Source organism: Vipera berus, assembly GCF_964194415.1.
Source record: "Vipera berus genome assembly, chromosome: 1".
NCBI lineage: Eukaryota > Metazoa > Chordata > Lepidosauria > Squamata > Viperidae > Vipera > Vipera berus.
This window is the reverse complement of record NC_138202.1, coordinates 193984279-194005220: the sequence shown is the minus strand read 5'-3', so window position 1 is coordinate 194005220 and position 20942 is coordinate 193984279. Positions and strand designations below refer to the sequence as shown.

At 39.4% G+C, this 20942-nt stretch overlaps 1 protein-coding gene across 1 annotated transcript in view; it reads right to left on the bottom strand.

Moving 5' to 3' along the window:
- The window catches only part of PKHD1 (PKHD1 ciliary IPT domain containing fibrocystin/polyductin), a gene marked incomplete at both ends in the record, with an annotated part of 196628 nt that overhangs the window by 169383 nt on the left and 6303 nt on the right, over window positions 1–20942 (bottom strand). The window contains 6 exons of the mRNA XM_081342989.1: window positions 197–472; window positions 7939–8053; window positions 16127–16265; window positions 16444–16539; window positions 16696–16797; window positions 19678–19748. Of these exons, the coding sequence (XP_081199115.1) occupies window positions 197–472; window positions 7939–8053; window positions 16127–16265; window positions 16444–16539; window positions 16696–16797; window positions 19678–19748 (799 nt within the window). The remainder of the gene's footprint in view (window positions 1–196; window positions 473–7938; window positions 8054–16126; window positions 16266–16443; window positions 16540–16695; window positions 16798–19677; window positions 19749–20942) is intronic.

The following is a 20942-nucleotide window of genomic DNA, read 5'->3' as shown; positions in this document are numbered from 1 at the left end:
TCATTGTGTCAGTAAGGCTGCACATTTCACCTGACGCATAAGAAACAACTTGGAAATCAAGAAGCACAACTAGTAAATAAAATTCAAGTAACATTAGTTTGGGGTTTTTTTAATCAATTCAATTGACAAATGTTATAGGGAAAGCTGTGCAGAAAAAGTAAAAAATTTCAAATTCAGATTATATTCTGGAATTTACCTGTATCTCTGGAAGCTGGATAGCGTTGGCTTGTATTCTGTATCTCTCTCTACAATAAGTATTAACCACATCTGGGTTCAGCCAGGTATGGTGCAACTGAACCCCCACGCTCATTCCATTGTTTGGGGATATCCCATTATGCACAGCTTCCAAATAGTACATCGTACCAGCAATTAGTTCATATTTCTCTGATTTGGGCTTCCTAGGATGAAACCAATCTTCCTTCCAAAATGCTGACCAATCAGCAATGCCAGTAGAAATTGATACAACTTCTACCTGTTGACCAAAATAATGAAAGTAGTAAAACGGTTAGAGGAGGTGTGCATTTGTCTACCTTTTATAGTACCAGTTCTTCATCAGAGCATTCCAAACTGAAGAGGTCATACAGTAGGCTGATTCAGAATGAGGTACCATTCCTTTAGATCAGGGATGGGGAACTATGCCCTTTTATGACTTTTGGACTTCAACTCTCAGAATTCCTGAACCAACCATTTTCACTACCATCTGAAGCAGAGGTGGGGAACTATGGCGCCTTTATGACTTGTGGACTTCAATTCCCATAGTTGGCTCAGGAATTCTGGGAGTTGAAGTCCAGAAATCATAAAAGGGCCATAGTTCCCCACCTCTGCTTTAGATGGTAGTGAAAATGGGTGCAAATGGAAAAGACTGAGAGATGATGACAAAGAAAAAATGCAAAAAAAGATTACTGATTACAAAGAAAGTCAAATACAAATCTTCTAAACTGATCACAGAAACTTTTTAAAAGAAAAAAATGCACATAGCTATTGTCAAAGTTCTCTGGATTTAGATTCAGTCTGAATGAAACCAAACACATTAAGTTAGGGGTGGGCATAATCTAGAATATTTGATTCAAAAAGCAAGGGAAAATAAAATGATTTTTCCAAATGATAGATCCTAGTGTCAAACACAAATAACAGGAACATTCACCTAGTTGGGTAATGAAAAGCTTACAAGCAAGCAACCAAGCTCAGAGATTATTCCACATTTACAAAGATAATTTATTATTAGACACTGTGTCAAATGGATTACAATAGACTTGAAGCTGGCCAGTAGCTACTATTTGCTTCATATCTGAAGTAGCAATTTCTACTTTTCCCGATTGACTATCACAGATTTTGGTTTTGGAAACTCTACCTTGATTGCTTTTCATACCACCTTTCTTAAGAGGCACCAAAAAGATCTGGTGGCAAGGCTTTGGCACATTTAGAAACCAACAGGCTTCTGAAGAAGCATTCTTAAATTGAATAATTCAAATGCATGAAGTCACTATTCTGTCTAAGGAAACAGGAAGTTAAGTTGCGGTGAATAAATAGTAAGCATCAAAAGGTTTAGCTCTGAACATAAAATAATTCAGTTCACTCAGAAATTAAACTGCAGAAATTATTGCTGGAGAATAATTACATGAAAGAAAACTAATTAGTATGAGAATAAGAGAGAATATTGTTTCATTGAATTAGTACAAAAGATGTAATGATTTTGAGTCTTAAAAAAACAGCAAGATAATAGATCTCTCCTGAACCCTAAAAATAAACCTAAGGAAAATCCAAACTTCTTGATGATTTAAGTATAGCCACAATTGTTTTATGAGAAAGAGGCACTTGCTAATCTGAATCTTTAGTATCTGTGAAAGTTATCCATTCTGTAGAAAAAGTCTCTATTTCATCATCCATTGAAGAATTGGAACTGTGCAATTTAGAATCTTTTTTTAAAAAAAATAGTTAATTAATGGAGACTCTCCTGTCAGAATAAGTGATAAGGTGGTGCAGTGATTAGAACACAGTACTGCAGGCTAACTGTACCTACAGTCTACAGTTCAATCCTGAAGGGGCTTTCTATCTCACTGAGGTTGGTAAAATGAGGACCCAAATAGTTGGGGGCAATATGCTGACTCTGTAAACTGCTCTGTAAAAGCACTGTGAAGCAGTATATAAGTCTAAGTGCTATTGCTATAAGAGATCATGTTTAATTTGTTAAAAGTCTTAAAACCAATATCACTGGATTTCTCTTCCCTTTCCCAGTATCTTTGCCTGTTACAATGTAATGAAAACAAAGTCTGCATTTAGAAAAAAAACAAGGGATCTACATTGTTCTGGAAATGCATGGGATATAAAAGATTAATATATTTTTTAACTTTCTGCTTTAAGCATTTAATGTTAACTACTAGCTTTGTTATGATTTCAAATGAATGCTTTTGCATTATCCAAATAAATCTGTTGTTTGTATATTCAACAAAGATGTATACAGGGACCATATGGGTTTAAGCTGTAATCGAATAGGGCCATAATCCTAAAATTATTGTAATATCTATTTCACACATTTTTTCATACTGAACAATGAGCTGCCAGGAAATAGTGTATACAAAAACAATTTCATTCCTCAAAAGACAAGAAAATGTATTCAGATTGGGACACAAATATTAAAAGGGACATTTTTCATCTTGTATTTCTTATATAACAAACGGTTTAGTACCTAATAAAATATCCGGGATATCTGGGAAATACTGATCTTTTTTATGTGCAACTACTGTTAATGGATCAGTATGAAGTATTTTCTCTGAATATTGGCAAATTATGCTATGCTGTATGTAAAATTAGACAATTTTTAACTGTCCACTGTTAATCCACCACAAATCATAATATATTATTTTCTTTTATTGTTATTTTTGACTATTATTACTGGTTAATGCTTTTATTTGTGCTGCTGGTCCATGACCATAATAAAGATTGATTGATTGAAGCAGTTTAGAAAATATACTAATTAAAATTGCAATGTTACTTGCATGCCAGATTTATTTCTCATAACATCATCATTCAACTTTTCTGTAACAACTTACAGAACACAAAACAGGCATGAGCCTATTTATCATGAATAAACAATAACACCAGTCTAATAAAATGCACTGGCATAAGATTCCAGGCTAAGAAAAGTTGATTCAAAAAGCAAAGGAAAATAAAATGACTTTTCCCAATTACAGATAGATCTTTTCTGTACAAATCTTTAATTGCTCAGTATTTGACAGATACCAGCCAAATTCAAGCCTCCCGATTAAGTTTAGCTGTGTAAATCAATGGTTTGTTTTTAATTGTAAGTCAGTCGATAAAATTAGCCTCTGTAGGAAAGGAATTCACAATTTAAAAAAAAAAGAATGGGGAAATTACAAACCAGTTAAGTTTATATCTCGATAAATTTTTGAAGAAGGATCAGTATGGATTCTGCCATACTAAGTTATATATTTACCACTTGTGAGCTAGAGGTGATATGCTTTAAAATCCAACTTTCTTGGATTTTCAAAAACTAAATCTTCAGAAAAGACTCAGCAATCATGGAATAAGAAATTTTCCCCAACTGGTTAAAAAAACTGACAAGAAAAATAAATGGGCCGTCAAGGATATATATTGGGGTAAAAATTGTTAATCTATTTGTCAGTGACATAGAGTTGGGGTGTTCACCAGCCACATTTGCTGATAACATCAAACAGGATGATGGCAGAAAAGTTGTTTCAATTATACAGACACAGCTTGACTCTTTTTGACTCCCTTGTAGATATTCCTACGTGATTAAAAAGAGGGGGGGGGAATTCTTTTTTTTCCAAATTGGGGGTGAATATTAAAATAACAAATTCATTTCAATATAAGCAAGTCTGCAGTGATAGATATTGAAGTTGAAAGCCTAACTATGCAAATACAGTGTATACAGTTTTGCTAACATGGTCTACATTAGTGATAAATAACAAAGTAAATAATCATTCTTGTGGATGACTAAATGAAAACATTGCACATTGTGAAAAAGGACATTTTTGAGGGCTGCAGGGTATGAGTTAGCAAACTAGCCTTCTCTATATTCCAACCTTATTTCTCCAGTCTTACTGCTATTCTGGTAACAGAATAAAACAGTTTTATTTCAATGTCCTTTGGGTTCCAGGTAACTGTGACATCAATCTTGGCTTTATTTGAAATGTATCTTTTCTTTTTGTGATTGTGTGCTGGTTTTCACATTATTGTTTATTGTAATTTGGGAAGATGATTGTTATTGATGATGATGTTATATGCCACCCTCAGTCCCTCAAGGCTGGAGAAATTTATCAGTATGAAACATAAATGCATTAACAAGCAAACAGATTCCAGGAAACATTAAGAAAAATAAGGAAAGTGATGTAAAATAAAGTTGCTAGTGTAGCAATGTTTATATACAAAAGCAAGTTATAAGTATAAGTGAAATACAACAAAAGTTCCTTTTAAACGGAATTATGGAGCTAAAAGACATGGGAAATAAGACAGCTGAAGTGAGAAAGAAAGAAAGAAAGAAAGAAAGAAAGAAAGAAAGAAAGAAAGAAAGAAAGAAAGAAAGAAAGAAAGAAAGAAAGAAAGAAAGAAGGAAGGAAAGAAAGGAGGAAGGAAAGAAAGAAAGAGGAAGGAAGGAAGGAAGGAAGGAAGGAAATTTGGGATTACATTTAGGAAAACTAAATAAGACATAGAAAGTAATGATTTGCTACGTCTAATATTTTTTGCAGTGCTGGTGATCATCCCCAGAAGCAGAGCAGCTGGGGAAATGGAAAGATTTCAAGCATGTAGTTGATATTGTGAAAAAATGCTAGAAGAATAGGACTGAAAATTCCTTTAAGATCCCATGATATGCTACCACTACACATTTATATATGCCCTAAAAGATCCTGCAAAGTACAACTGGTTGCTGTATATACTTTCTTAAAGCAGGGAAAGAATACTGTACAGTCTCAATTACACATTTTGGAACTAAAAAAAATAGCATGAAAAGTTGATAGGATGTTAGCCAAACTGGCAACATATTCTGTTTTGGGTCAAAAAATGGTTCTGATACTTTGCAGCACATCTGAGTTCTGAAGATACTGTATGTATCATTTGGAATATTTCCCCTTACAACATTGAACCAGGCAGTGAGACCCCCTCTCATGATTTCATATGCGTATCTCACAGTCAAGCATTATTAGGCATCTTCCTGATCTATTGTTCCACCCAACCAATCAGAGCACTTAGAGACAATCCCTCATTTGAATGGCTGCCATTATATAAGGGCACAGTTACAATGAGATCACTATCATTTGTAAAGGGGCAAGCAAGCTGAACGGGAGGGGTAACAACCAGCAAAGTCATGGCTGCTTTCCAAAGAGGCAGGAAGGCCTACTTACGGAGGAAGAGGAGGATGCGCCAAAAGAGATACCGAAGGTTCCTGAGCAGACGAAGGAAACATAACTCTAGGCGAGGTAGGAAAGCACGAACCAGACACATAATGAGATATACAAGGAGCGGCTATCGAAAGAGGCGTATGCCTGTGTCCCGATACCTGGACCGAAGAATCAGGGACAATGTGCTCTCAGCCCAAAAGGCCAAGCATTCAATGACTTCCTACAGGGGCAATATCTATCATAGGAAGCCCTTGAAGGTAGGTAGACCAAGAAAGAAGAAGCATTATAACCGTACCCGTTCAGCTTTTCTGAAAGCTAGACTGAAGAAGCAAAGAGCTAACAAAAAACGTGCCAAGCGTTCTGCTCTTGAGAAAAAACCCAAGAGAAGAACACGTTATTCTGATGAGGAGGTTTTCTATAGTATGGTCAACCCTTCCATGCCAAAACCATCATCAGAAGAAAGACCAACAAAGAAACACACTGTCCGCTTCACAACTCCTGGTAACACAAAGACCGAGCCCCAAGAGGACCCCTCCCTTGATAATCAATCAAGCCAGCAAACAATAATACCCAAAAAACGGGGCAGGCATTCAGCCGCCCCTGTTTGCAAAAGCCGTTAATCTAGAGGAACATCCCTCACTCTTCTCTGAATAACACCCTGCAGGCCTCTGGAAAGGCAAGGGAGAAGTAAGAGGAAAATAACATGCCAGCCTGCCTTAAAAGATCCAAGAGACCTTATAACTGAGCTTTGATGAGACCACCTTCACTCCTACCAATCTGGAATAAAAATGAATTTGCTTTATCAACAAATTAGCTTGATTGATGACTGAAAAAGGCATTTGGACAATTGCAAGACGATCCACTGGAAACAAAAGTAAAGTAAACCTACGCCACTTGAGAACATTTATTTCCTTAACAACAAGGAAGTTGATTTAATGAAAAAGCACAAAACTAAAGACTTGCCATAATTTGGTAAAGAAAGGATTGACATACTGAAGGTGTGTTTTCCTCTCCAAGGAACATCCTAAAAGAGTAATAAAGCTGGATCTTTTGAAATATGTGTTGTGGAATTCCATCAATCACGCTTGGGACAAAATGGGAAAAAATACAATGGAGAAGTGATTATTCCTTCTCCTACCGTGCTGTATGGTGGTGCAGTGCTTAGAATGTAGTAAGGTAAAGGTAAAGGTTCCCCTGCACACGCGTGCTAGTCGTTTCCGACTCTAGGGGCCGGTGCTCATCTCTGTTTCAAAGCCGAAGAGCCAGCGCTTGTCCGAGGACATCTCCGTGGTCATGTGGCCGGCATGACTAGACGCCAAAGGTGCACGGAACGCTGTTACCTTCCCACCGGAGTGGTCCCTATTTTTCTACTTGCATTTTGACGTGCTTTCGAACTGCTAGGTTGGCAGAAGCTGGGACGAGTAACAGGCACTCACTCTGTTACGCGGCACTCGGGATTCGACCCGCCAAACTGCCGACCTTCTGATCGACAAGCTCAGCGTCCTAACCCACTGAGCCACCGCGTCCCTTATAGAATGTAGTATTGCAGGCTAATTCTGCTGACTGCCAGGAGTTCGATCCTGATGGGTTCAAGGTTGACTCAGCCTTCCATCCTTTTGAGGTTGGTAAAATGAGAACCCATATTGTTGGGGGCAATATACTGACTCTGGAAACCACTTAGAAAGGGATGTAAAGCACTGTGAAGCAGTATATAAGTCTCAGTGCTATTGCTATTTACAAATCAGCAACCAGCCACTGATAAATATCTGCCTATTAAGGTTAATTAGTTCTAATGTTAATTAGATTCAGTCTCAGTCCCCAGGCACTAAAACACCATGTGAGTTGAGATAGGCTGAAAACTCGATTTATTTATTTAGCGTATGGCTTATCATACATGGACTAACTATATATTAACCTTTCATCTGGATACCTTTGAATCACTTGATTCACTGGCCCAGGACTGGAATGGGAATGGAGTGACAATAGTCAATTGTAGATGATTATTTGATGTGTGAATGAAAATCGCTGCAAACAGTTGTGCAAACAGTTGTGATCTGCATCCAGTATAATATAGTATTGGTAACATAATTCCAACTGATTTATATTTAACAGAGAGAACCCAAGCCTGCCAAAAGTTCCATTCCATAAAAGGGAAACCTCATCTTAAGAAATGGCAATATACTATAAAAATAAATAAATATAGCTTGGTTGCTGTTCTCCTTAGATTCAGATCTATCAAAAAATTGCTTTTTCCCCCTACTTTACCCATCTTACACATAAATTATAGATCTGTCTGAGAACTCAGGTAAACTGCTCAGTTTTTATTCCAGATTTGTTTTCCATATCTCCTGAAGTTATCCAATTCATTTTATGTAGTTATGTGTGGAAAGGTCCACGGTTAATTAAAAGAGAATATATATTCCTTTCATTTCAAGCAAATTTTTGGCTTTTGGTAAGGCCAAAGTTCAGATTCCCAAAAGTGAAATTTTATGGACAGTTAATCAAGGGCACACTTTTAGCATGTTGTTTTTTAATAACAGTAACTTGTCATATGTCATACCTTTTTTGTTGGATCGTCTGAGAGGCTTAGGTACAAAGAAGCTTTGCCATCTGCTTGAATCCAAAATGTATAATTATTTGTCTCTGGTGCCATAAAAAACCCTCGTAGTCGTGCACTGGATAGCAAAACAAAGATATTAAGCTACCTCATCACAAACAAAATTCTTCTGTTGAATCTAAGAGACATGATTTGAATTAGTTACCATATAAAAATCCTTATTTTAAATTAAAAGACCTTGCTTTTTAAAAGGCTCATAAAGGTGTGTTCACTATTTCAACCCAGAATATTAGAAATGTCAGGAAATGTCCCATGGTGCCAAATAAATCTTCTTTATTTATGAGCCATTGTGGCACAGTAGTTAGAATGCAGTATTGCAGGTTAATTCTGTTGACTGTTGACTGTTGGAGTCTCACCGGCTCAAGGTTGACTCAGCCTTCCATCCTTCCGAGTTCAGTAAAATGGGGACCCAGATTGCTTGGGGCAATATGCTGGCTCTGTAAACTACTTAGAGAGGGCTGTAAAGTACTGTGAAGTTGTATATTAGTCTAAGTGCTATTGCTGTTGCATTATTAGTATTAATCTCTTGGTTGAACATATCTGTGTACCTGAGGAAATGTACAGTTAATCCATACCAAAAACAATGAATACTTATGGAAAGAAGCTGCGACATTTAGCTTTTGTATTCTGTTCAAACGTTCAGTGTATAGGAACACTAGTGTGCAGTATTTTCAAAACAAAATAGTGGTGCATTTCCTGATCTTGATCATAATCAGGTAATAGGGAAAAATAGATCACATTTTAAGGGAAGGATGGAAGGTTGACTCTGTAATTTTTACTCTGGAAAATAGTCTTAATTATGTTAGTTTTGTTAATTAATATATGCTGATTTTATCATTTATATCTATGCATTGAATATTTAATCCCAAAATTACTGCTTCTTAATTTCAACTATTATACTAATCCTTCAACTGATTTTTATTTAATGCGTATACTCCTGAATAAACTGAGAATTATATGTGCCAAAATATACCCCAAAATTGGGTTTGGCTTATCTGCAGATGAGCTTATTAAAGAATATATCCAGTAATACTTTATTTGCCTTATTTATTCATGGACAAGGCAATCCTTGAATTTTTAATCAAAGTACCATGAAAAATGTGGATTGGCTTATCTGCAGGTGGCAATTTTTTTCATGCTATTTTGCTATATTTTCACCTTATCCATGAATGGTTTTATACATAAATATATATAGTAGTCTACGTTTGCATTTTTCTCCTTTAAAAACATCTATCTATGTGATTTCTAGGAGTCAGAAATGACTTGATAGCATATAACCAATCAATAAATCTAAAACTTTTTTTGTTTTAGGCAGACAGCTTTCCAGACCAATTAAAATGCAATTTAAAAATTATTAAATAAATAAAGCAGTGGTTAAAATGGAGATTAGCTTGAAATGTTGTACATACTAGGGTTGTGTAGCTTTTCAGAATCAGAGATAAATGAATGTCTGTTACTTGTTAAAGCTTCTCTACCTTCTCCCAGAATTGTACCTTTGAAAGCTCTCAGTGCAACAAAGACTCCTAAAAGGTCATTGTTCTAACATCATATGGAAAGTGCACATAAGTGTTCTTTGGTTACCTTCCTTCCTCCTACATTGTGACAAGTAACAAGTATCTTTTTGGAATATTCCAGGAAAGGTTGACTTAAATTGGCTTAATAATAATTCATCATTCTCATGATCACCTAGAAAATCTGAGTTGTTGCGGCTTCCGGTTCTGCGCAGCTAGCGCACCAACCAAGGGATCGAGACAATCTGATCCTTATGGTTGATTTCTCTCTGTTTGAGGACCCTAAATAGACCCAAAGCTCAAAGAGGTGGCAAGGAAGGAGGGAAGCCCTGGGGAGACAGTGGTCAATTCAGATGTCTGGGGAAAGCTCTCCAAAAACCGACAGAAGAAAGGCTAGCGTCATTCAAGAATCTAGCCCAAGCTACATGCAGCCGAAGCCAAAAAGCACTAAACTAAGTTTGATTGTAAACAGCATGGCTGAACTGGGTAAGAATATTGATTTTCTCTCTTCTACCTGACTGATTTCCTGAGAAAAAAACAAAACCCAGAAGTAAAAATCCTTTGTTCCACCCTCCTCTAAACGGAAGCAGTGAATTAAGTTTATTGGGGGGGGGGAATTGAAAGATGGAGTGGTGCTGACATCTAGTGGTGGATGAAAATACTGCCCTAATTATACAGCCTAGAAAGAGAAGCCTGTTGTCGTGACCTTCAAGGTGATGATTAAACAAAGAGCAGCTGGACCGCTCTCACCGGCTCGGGTGAGAGCGGGGCCGGATTGGTGGATCTGAGACACTCTCCGGACTTAATATTCTTAACATCATTATAACACTAACTGACCATCTGCCTGTTCATAACTGCCCTAGCGGACATTGTTAGTATATGGTTCTGTTGTATTATTCTAGCGCGGACTTGTATGCCCTCAGGAGGGCTCCTCCCTCCTGGGTACGACCTGCTGCTCTATCCCTTGCTTCCCTTAAGGACGGGCCCAATTGTTGGGACCCTGAGAGGTGGTTGGGCATTGACAGGGGCCATTGGTGGAAACGTATCAAGAGGCCCCTGGTATGTTTTTTAGCCGGTTGTTTTAAGGGGTTAGGGATGGAGGGGAATGGTAGGGTTGGGAGGGATATGGGGTGTATTTTATCAACCGGTTGTCAGTCCAGGCCTGAGACGGTTCCCGGCGAGATGGGGTTGGGGTTGGAGACCTCCAGTTTTCCCAGCAGTGGGGTGGGGTTTTCAATCCCCACAATGATTGGGAATGGCAGCAGGCAGTTACACGGAGGGCCATATCAACATCTGGGATCACGCCCCCGCTATCTTCAAGCGGTGGTGTGCTCTGACCCTCCGGCTCGTACCCATTTATCCGGGGGTGAGGGGGATCAGGCCCCTGAGCTCAGGTTGGTAAATTTTAATGCCAAATCCATTGTGAACAAAGCTCCCCTCATCTGTGACTTGATCGAGGAGGAACATGCGGATCTGGCATGCATTACCGAAACCTGGTTGGGCTCAGAGGGAGGTGTCCCTCTGACTGAGCTTTGCCCTCTGGGTTTCTGTGTGCTTCACCGGCTGCGGGCTTAGGGTAGGGGCGGTGGTGTGGTGGTGGTTATACGAGAGACCTTATGTCCGTGGGAAACTACTGTTGTACAGATGGGCGGGAGTGAGTTGCTCCTCCCGAGGTGCGGCCCTGGGGCTCAGTTGGGCTTGTTGCTGACATACCTGGTGCCCAGCACTGTAGCAATGGCCCTGCCCGAGCTTCTCGACACCCTTTTAGGGTTGGTGGTTGAGTTTCCCAAACTTATAGTTTTGGGGGATTTTAACCTTCCTTCCCTGGGGGGATCGTCAGAATTAGCTCGGGAGTTCATGGCTTCCATGATAGCCATGGACCTGACCCAAATAATTCAGGGTCCGACTCATGAGGGGGGCCACACTCTCGACCTAGTTTTTCTATCTGGACAGTGGTTTGATGATCTGGGAGGGGGCTCGCCAACTATTGTCCCCCTGTCATGGTCCGATCATCACCTCCTGCGGCTGGTCTTCCGTTTTGCCACCCCTCGTTGCTGGGCTGCGGAACCGACCAGGTGGTTCTGCCCCAGGCGCCTAATGGATCCGGAACGGTTCCAGACGGCACTTGGGTCTATACCTATCTCCCTCACTCACAGCCTGGTCGATGCCTTGGTGGAGGCCTGGGAAAGGGCGGCCACCGAGGCGCTCGACCGTGTTGTACCCTTGCGACCCCTGATCCGGCGCAGATCCCGTTGGGCTCCATGGTTTTCTGTGGAGCTCCGGGAGATGAAGCATCGGAGACAGGGTTTGGAGAGCTGTTGGAGATCCAGCTGTTCTGAATCTGACCGATTGCGGCTGAGAGCTGCTACGAGGACTTACCTCACAGTGATGAAGACGGCAAAGTCTAACTACTTTGCTGCCCTCATCACGTCCACCGATAATTGCCCGGCCACCCTGTTTAGGGTGACTCGCTCCCTCCTTAATCGGGAGGTGAGGGAGGAGCCCTTGCAGGGGCAGGCCGAGGAGTTTAGTCACCATCTTGCAGACAAAATCGCTCAGATTCGGGCCGGTCTGGACTCTGACTGGGCAGAGACTAATGGGGAGGAATCGAGCAGTCTTGAGAATGTCATTTGGAGTGAGTTCAATCCTGTTACCCCAGATAAGGTGGACAGGACCATGAGGAGACTGAGTTCCACCACGTGTTTATTGGACCCGTGCCCCTCCTGGCTGGTGTATGCAGCTCGGGAGGAGACACAAGGCTGGTTCCAGGCAGTAATAACTGCTTCTTTTAGAGAGGGTACCTTCCCTACTGCCTTGAAAGAGGCGGTGGTGAGGCCCCTTCTCAAGAAGCCTGCTCTGGACCCGGCTATTTTGAATAACTATCGTCCGGTCTCCAACCTTCGCTTTTTAGCGAAGGTTGTTGAGAGCGTGATGGCGCATCAGCTCCCTTTGTTCCTGGAGGAAATTGATTATCTAGACCCATACCAATCGGGCTTTAGGCCCGGGTACAGCACGGAGATGGCATTGGTCGCACTGGTGAATGATCTCTGGCGGGTTCGGGACAGGGGTTGTTCCTCTGTCCTAGTCCTATTAGATCTCTCAGCGGCTTTTGATACCATCGACCATGGTATCCTACTGCGGCATCTCAGAGGGTTGGGAGTGGGGGGCACTGTTTTACAGTGGTTCTCCTCCTACCTTCTGGGCCGTTTGCAGTCGGTGTTGACGGGAGGGCAGAGATCCTCCCCGAGGCCTCTCGTTTGTGGAGTTCCTCAGGGGTCGGTTCTCTCTCCCCTCTTGTTCAACATCTATATGAAGCCATTGGGTGAGATCATTCGTGGTTTTGGGGTGGGGTATCATCAGTATGCTGATGATACCCAGCTTTTTCTTTCCACCCTGAACAAACCCGGTGATGCCCTCGACGTGATGTCCCGTTGCCTGGAGGCGGTCCGGGTTTGGATGGGGAGGAACAGGCTTTGACTCAATCCTGCCAAGACTGAGTGGCTGTGCATACCGGCATCTCAGGAGAACCAGTTTTGTCCATCGTTAACTATGGGGGGGTGAGGTGTTACCCCCCGTTGATAGGGCCTGCAACTTGGGTGTCCTCCTGGATTCACAACTCAGTTTAGAAGACCACATAGGAGCCGTGACCAGGGTGGCTTTTGCCCAGGTTCGCCTGGTGCGCCAGTTGTGGCCCTATCTGGACCGAGATGCCCTACGCACAGTCATCTCCCGGTTAGACTACTGTAACAATATCTACATGGGGCTGCCCTAGAGGACCACTCGGAGGCTTCAGCTGGTGCAGAATGCAGCCACGCAAGTTGTGATGGGAGTCTCCCGATACTCCCGTGTAACACCTCTTCTCTGCGAGCTGCATTGGCTTCCAGTTGCCCTCCGGGTGAGATTCAAGGTGCTGGTGATGACCTATAAAGCCCTACATGGCATGGGTCCGAATTATCTTAGGGAGCACCTGCTGCCAGCATCAACTTCCCATCGTCCTGTGTGCTCCCATAGAGAGGGCCTCCTTAGGGTGCCGCCGGTTAGGGAGTGCCGGCGGGTGATCCCCAGAGGGAGGGCATTTTCTGCGGGTGCGCCTGCCCTTTGGAATGATTTACCTGTGGAACTCCGGACCGCCCCCGATCTGCGTTCATTTCGCCAGGACCTGAAAACCTGGCTTTTCGATCTATCAGGCCTGGACTGAAGGGATTTTAGCTTTTTAATATTGTTTTAATTGTTGGGCTTTAATTAATTTAATTCATTTTAATTTTATATTATCTTTTTATATTGTCTTTTATATGCTGCCCTGTAAACCGCCCTGAGTCCTTCGGGAATAGGGCGGTATAGAAAACTAATTAAATAAATAAAGTGAGAACTACAAAATTTAGAAAAAAAATGACCTTCCTGGATTATAAATATTTTTTAAATTGTGACTTCAAAGTGATTGGCAGAGAAAGGACTTTTGGTCATTATGGAACATCAGAGATCTGCAGAAAGAACATACCAAGAATAAATAAATACTTACCAGGAGGAAATGTTTGTTCTGTTACAACAAATGCAAATGATATTAACTTCAAACCATGAGGAAATTAAAAATGAATTTGAAAATTTAAATGAATTCATTCTCAATTTAATGTCACAATAATCAAATGATCAGAAAACAAAAAATTAGAGAGATCATGTAAAGTAGACAACTGAACATAAGCTAGTGGAGACTCAAGTGGAGAAGGACTTACAAGAATCATTGAACTCTAAGATAACTCTAAGATCACAAAGTAAATTTGAGGATAAGGAAAAAAGATTTGACAAAATGGATTACTGAGCTGTTGGGACTATCACAAGAAATAGGGAGACAAGGGATGATGAGAGAAATCTTCAATGAATATGAAGGGGCAAAATCTTTTTACAAAGACATGATGTTTGATTTGTCTACTATACCCACAACATTTACAAGATTATGGAAAGACTCTTTGATGCAATGGAATATATTGATTAGGAGAGGTGCTTGGCAAAAGAAGAGGGCTAAAGTCAAGGCTATGGTCTTCCCAGTTGCAATGTATGGCTGTGAAAGTTGGACCATAAGAAAGGCCAAAGAATTGAGGCCTTTGAACTATGGTGCTGGAAAAGACTCCTGCGAGTCCCTTAGACTGCAAAGTGATCAAACCGGTCAGTCCTAGAGGAGATCAACCCTGACTGCTCTTTAGAAGGCCAGATCCTGAAGTTGAAGCTCAAATACTTTGGCCACCTTATAAGAAGGAAGGACTCACTGGAGAAGAGCCTAATGCTGGGAAAAGTTGAGGGCAAGAGAAGAAAGGGACGACAGAGAATGAGGTGGCTGGATGGAGTCACTGAAGTAGTAGGTGTGAGCCTAAATGGACTCCAGAAGATGGTAGAGGACAGGAAGGCCTGGAGGAACGTTGTCCATAGGGTCACAATGGGTCGGACACGACTTCGCAACTAACAACAACAAAGTGAGAATTGAGGAATTAGATGGGGCATATCAAAGGGAATGTTTAAAAATTAAACACTTGTTTGAATATGGCTGAAGAAATTGAAAGATTTTAGTTTAAGGGGGATGAACTCTCTAAGTAAGACAGTATCTTTTTTTCTTTTTTTCTTTTCTTTTTCAATATGAAAAAATGTGTGGGATGATTAACATAAAGGAAATGTTTTAGATATTTAAATGTAATTGATTTTAAGAAAAGTCCAATGGATAACTAAAAATGGAAAAAATGTTTTGAATAGAGTTAAAAGTTTAGACGATGAATTTATTAAATGGAACATTTAAAGATTAAACATAGGTTTAATTATAGGTAAAAAGAACAGAAAGAATTTGGAAATAAGTGTATACTAATTCAAGAGGGATACGTATTTTAAGTGGTATATTATTTTCTTTTTTCCCCTCTTTTCTCTTTTTTCTCTTCTTTTTCTCTTTTTCTTTTTCTCTCTCACATCTTTTCTTTTTCTATGTCTTTCTTTTGTGTCTTTTTCATACTTCTTTTTTAAGATATGAAAATAGATTTAAATACTTTAAGGTAATTAATTCTGGAAAAATTTCAACCAGTAGAAATGTTTTGAACATTGTAGGGAAAATAAATTTAAATAAGAATTGTAAACAAGATTTGTGAGGAGGCAACCAAGATGACCAGATAGAAAAGAAGCATGATATTGATGAGATTATTATTGGTAGAAATTTTAGAAAAATCTTTATATTTAATTGTTACCTATCAAATTAATAAGAATTGTATTAATTTAGGTTGCAAAGAGAATATTATTGGAAGAAGAGAAAATCAAGCAAAGTTATAATGTGGATTTTGGAATATAGAAATTAACCGATAGTGATTACTTTGTCAATATAAACCCAGACAACATGCTGTTTACCAAATATCAAGATGCTTATATTTTAAAAAATCAATAAAATATATTTAAAAAAGAAAGAAAATCTGAGTTGTTGCTTAGAACTGATGGGGAAAATCTTTGAGTATTCTAAACTCTCTCATTACCATTCCTATAATCTTTCGTGGCAGTTGTATAAAGCAGAAATAAATTTATAAATTGCAGGATAGTCAGCATTATATTATTGCAACTGTTAGTATGAAGACAACTTAATAAAGAGCACTTATTACCTGAACAGTTTCTGTTTCTCAGGCAGAAAATTGCATGGGGAACTGGCATTAGGAACAATCTGCCAGTTGTATCCTGGAATCACTTCAGTGAGATTACTGTCTGAACTATACCAAACTTCAAAAATAAGGCCTCTGTTTCCTGATAAGTTGGAAAACAAAGTTGCAGTCATCAATAAATGAACAGAACCATTAGTAAGTTTATAAATGTGCAAATTAACCAGTGATCTATAAATCAGTCCATAACAACCTGAATCTAAGATCTGAGCCCCACCTCATTTCTCATTTGATCACTTGGATGGGCCATAAGTTGAAGATACCTGGTTTAATTTCACTGAATGTTCTATTATTGTCTAATGCTCCAGTTGTACAGCTTATCTTTTGTGGAGAAATGTGTTTAATTTGGCAGGGAGTACCTGTGGAGAAGAAAGAAGATCACAAAAATGAAAAATCTCAGAGCATTCACATTCTTCCATCAAACTCATTACACATTCCAAATCATTGTGTGCGGTTTTTATCATGTTTCCATTTTCTGAGGCTTATACCATGAAATTTGATTTTATCATTTTTACCTGCAGCTGTGACTTTCATAGGTGTATCAAAGAAGTCCCCTGTGATGGTGAGATCAGTTCCACCACCTAGGCTGCCTGCAGCAGGAGACACTGAAGAAATGTCTGAGGAAAAAAAATAAAAATGTAATCGTAGTCTGCGTAAGTCCCCCTCCCCTCCCTTTATCTTCATAAGAACTAAGAAGAGTCAGGTCCAAGATGCTTTCTCAAATTATATTCCTGCCTTGGACTCAAGACAACCAACCACTGTCTTGGTTGCAACTCTCCCTCCTGTTCCTCCTCAGACCAGCTCACATTAAGGAAAGTGATTGGTGGACATTATTGGGGGCCAACCAATATTGGGACAGATTAGTTTCCTGTTGGCTCAAGGACTTTTGGAGGGTCATGCATGTCTGTATCTATGTCCAACTGGTAACATTTTTTTAAAAAAAATCCATTTAAAAATAATGGAATAGTGATTCTTCTTCACTGAATATGAATGAGAGGTGAAACAATAGAGATACTTTCACGACAAAATGGGTTCTATGCTTTCTTATTTGGACAGCTTGAGAATTTTTATACCTTTGGGACTATCTCCACTCTCTACACATTCTAAAAACCTAAAAGCTGAATGTGCCCCTTCTGGTGACTATCCCTTTAATTAGGTCTATCACCCCCCCCCCAAACCCTTATCATCCCTCTTTCATGCCTTTTCCATTCTTTCTTTTCTGTCCACCTCCAAAGCCACTCTTCAATCTCTTTTTTAAAAAAATAATAATTGAAGCTTCTCCTCTTGCTGTTGTTTTAACATATCTGTAACAATCTTGGCCAGAGTATCTGGGGCTAACCGCATTTCTGACTTGTCTACCTTCTTCTTTGGTTTAACCACAGGTTTAGGGTGGATACCTGTCTCTACCAAAGTAGTGGCCTCTTCTAAGGAAGAATCTATCATTTCTGCCTTTTCCATGATTGCTTGATTGTTCTAGGCTCTGGTAAAAAGTCCGGTTTCTGCAGCCAGGATATTGGCCAATTTTGGCAAGGTCTGAACTGTATAAGAACCAAACTCCCTCCCTTTTGCAGCCTCTTTTGCAGCCGCTTTTTTCATGGCATATTTAATGACCTCCTTGAGTTTAAGCCACCTTCACTTGTGTGATTACCACCCTGTGTTGGATATCTCTCCTTTTTTTCCTGGATATCCTATCTTTTGGATATCCCACTTTTGCCACCAGTTTGTCATAGGTTCTTTTAAGTATACCCAACTCAGTGGGTTCTAAAACATAAGACAGCCAACACAACTCAAGTTCCTAGGCAACACAGATGCACATGCAAATTCACAGGCTAGTATTTACTGCTCACCACTACTCCACTCTTCCCCACTACTCCACTCTTCTCCACTGCTCCCACACTTCCTACTACTGTTCCTTCAACTCCAACACTATTCCTGGTGAGTTCTGTTACTGGCAAAAGTATCTCTTTCTTGCTGGTTTAGGCTGCTTTACCTCCACACATGAACATACATCTTTTTCTCTCACACACACACATACACACCGAACCCCCAATGGTCACTCAGCACAGTTTTTATAGCCAACATTGCTGTGCTGGCTGGGGAGAGGCCTTAAAGAGACAGGACGACAGTTACACAGGTGCTGATCATTTTCTAGGCAGCTTGCCCTCTCACATAAATTCACTCAAAGAAAGTTCAGTAAGCTAGAAATCAATTTAATAGTTCCAAAAAACCCAAAAATGCTACTAGGAAACATACTGGGTCCTAGGTAATCACAACTACATCTCATATATCTGGGATTATATTGAAAAATAACAAAATAATACTACAGGTGGTATATATTTCTTTCTTCTTTACACTCTCAGGCTAAAAAAGAATAGATCTTAATTTGTCTGCACCTCAAATTAGAAGGCCCAAACTTTCCCTCTAAGGTGGGTGGTGGTGGTATATAATCTTCCATTACATTGGTTATATTCACTACCTATCACTAGAAGGTCCTATAGGACCGGTTTCATTCTTGCTGGAACTTGTCAGGTATAGGCAATCCCTATATATTAGATATTATTCAATGTATGTCCAACTCTTTACTGGGACTGAACTCCCACACTTGTGCTTTGATGACTGTAATGCAGTATGGTTAAAACTATCTTGCAGATAGGGGTTTTAATTTATCCGGTCGTGAACTCTCTAATCTGAGAGAGCAAACACATGAAAGGAACGTGCATCATTCATTGGATCTACAGACTTCTCTTTCTTCAAGCTGCTAAAGATACCATATAATAGTCATCAGTGTGCAAGGCAGTGGTGTCATTCAGCTTTTTCGCACCACTTCAGCAGAACCGGTAGCTAATTTTCCATTGCCCAGGCCCAGAATGGACTTCCAGAAGTGGCATCCACACAGAGAAGCGGTTGTTCACATATTTGAATCCTACCACTGGTGCAAGGCCTGGGATTTCAAATACCAGTAAAGGGTTGAACATATAACCCTCAACCCCTTTTGTAAGGGCCTAAAGACTAATTGGCTCTACCAATCAGTTGGGGCCCCAGTAGGGGAACAGTGTAATGGAGGTGGTTGATTAAGTAATAACAGATCCCACTCCACCCCTGCCCTCCCATGTATCCTTGGTTTTAATGTCTTATTTTATTTTATTTTTTATGTTTTAACTGTATATGTAACTGTAAGCCACCCAGAGTTACCCCATAGTAAGATGGGCAGCCAATAACTTTGATAAATGAATGAATGAATGAATGAATGAATAAATAAATAAATAAATAAATAAATAAATAAATAAATAAATAAATAAATAAATAAAACATACAATGGCTAGTTATGGCTGACATTCCAACAAGAACAATTTTGATTATGCAATGTTTCTAGTAATTAGTAATGAATACAAGCACTGAAATATATAACAGTTATGGCTTAAACTTGCTTTCACATTCCTTCCACGATCTTTCAAAATGAAGCACTGCAAATGTTACACAAAGATAGAGCACAGCACCTGAGAATGTCTGGTACAAGAAAAGTTCCTGTTTAGCACTTATAAGCCAAGCATCTTTGTGTACTATTGACCTGCAACATCAAAGAAAAACAATATATTCAGAAATACTTAAGTGAGGAGAAATTAAATTGACATCTGTAGATTATAAAATGAGGGAGAAACTGTAACATTATGATGAAACACTGAGAAAATCAAGGTTTAAATAAAGGATTAATTGAACTTTTTAGCAAACATTAAAAATATATCTAGCCTATTTAGACATATTGGATGTTTAGTTAGAGACTAAGAGACTGAAATCAAAATTACCCAACCTATTCAGTAGTATGGTTCTTGTAAATCTCTTAGCTGTTCATTTTTTCCTCTTGTGCTTCTTTTCTTTTCCTTTTACAGATGTTTAACTAAAACAAGAATTCAGAAAACAAAACATTCCCATACCATTCAACTGGAAGTCTGTCAGGTCAAGGACCTTTCCCCAGTTTTGTGGTATGTATTGTCTATACAATTTCTTGTAAGATCAGTGTAGCTGGCAGGTTATTTTTTTTTTATTTTTCTGATACATCTTGTAATGTATTGGGGTTTTTGCTTGTACTGATTCACGTGTCTGTTTAAATGCTGCATTAACGGTTGCTCAATGGTGTGTATGTGTAATGGCTACCGACTAAGCCAGACTTGTTGTCTCCAGGACTATCATTGGTAGATTTGGGGCGGGAATGGCTTCCTTCAAATCTATTGGCCACTGCCTAGCAGCCAACCATATAAATAGCTGCGCAGCAACCACTGTTTCAGTTCTGTTCTACTTGACTTCAATAAAGCATGTTACTGTTTGGAACCTTCCGTGTCGCATATTGCCTGCAAAGAACCAGCTACACAACACATCTCTTCCATTTCAATTGTTTGCCAAGAAATTAATAATTTCTGTTTAATTACTGATGCCTCTGATTTATAAAACTGAGCACAGAAATCATAGAACTGGAAATTGATAGATTCTGTCTCAGTTTATAACTGACAATTATTGGCCTGAATTTCTGATATCACATTTCATTGTTGAAGATAGTCTGAGATTGCAACTGGGCTACTGAGGAGTCCACAGCAAAGCAGAAGAAATCAAAAAGTAATGAGGTCTAAAACAGCTTTGGTGTACTTGATAAAAAAGCATATTCTAGATATACTTTAAAACTGTAGATTTTAAAAATGCTGAATATCTTAAAGTCCACTATGTCCACTTTGTAAAGTAAAAGGAGGGTGTTTTTGGAGTATATCTAACA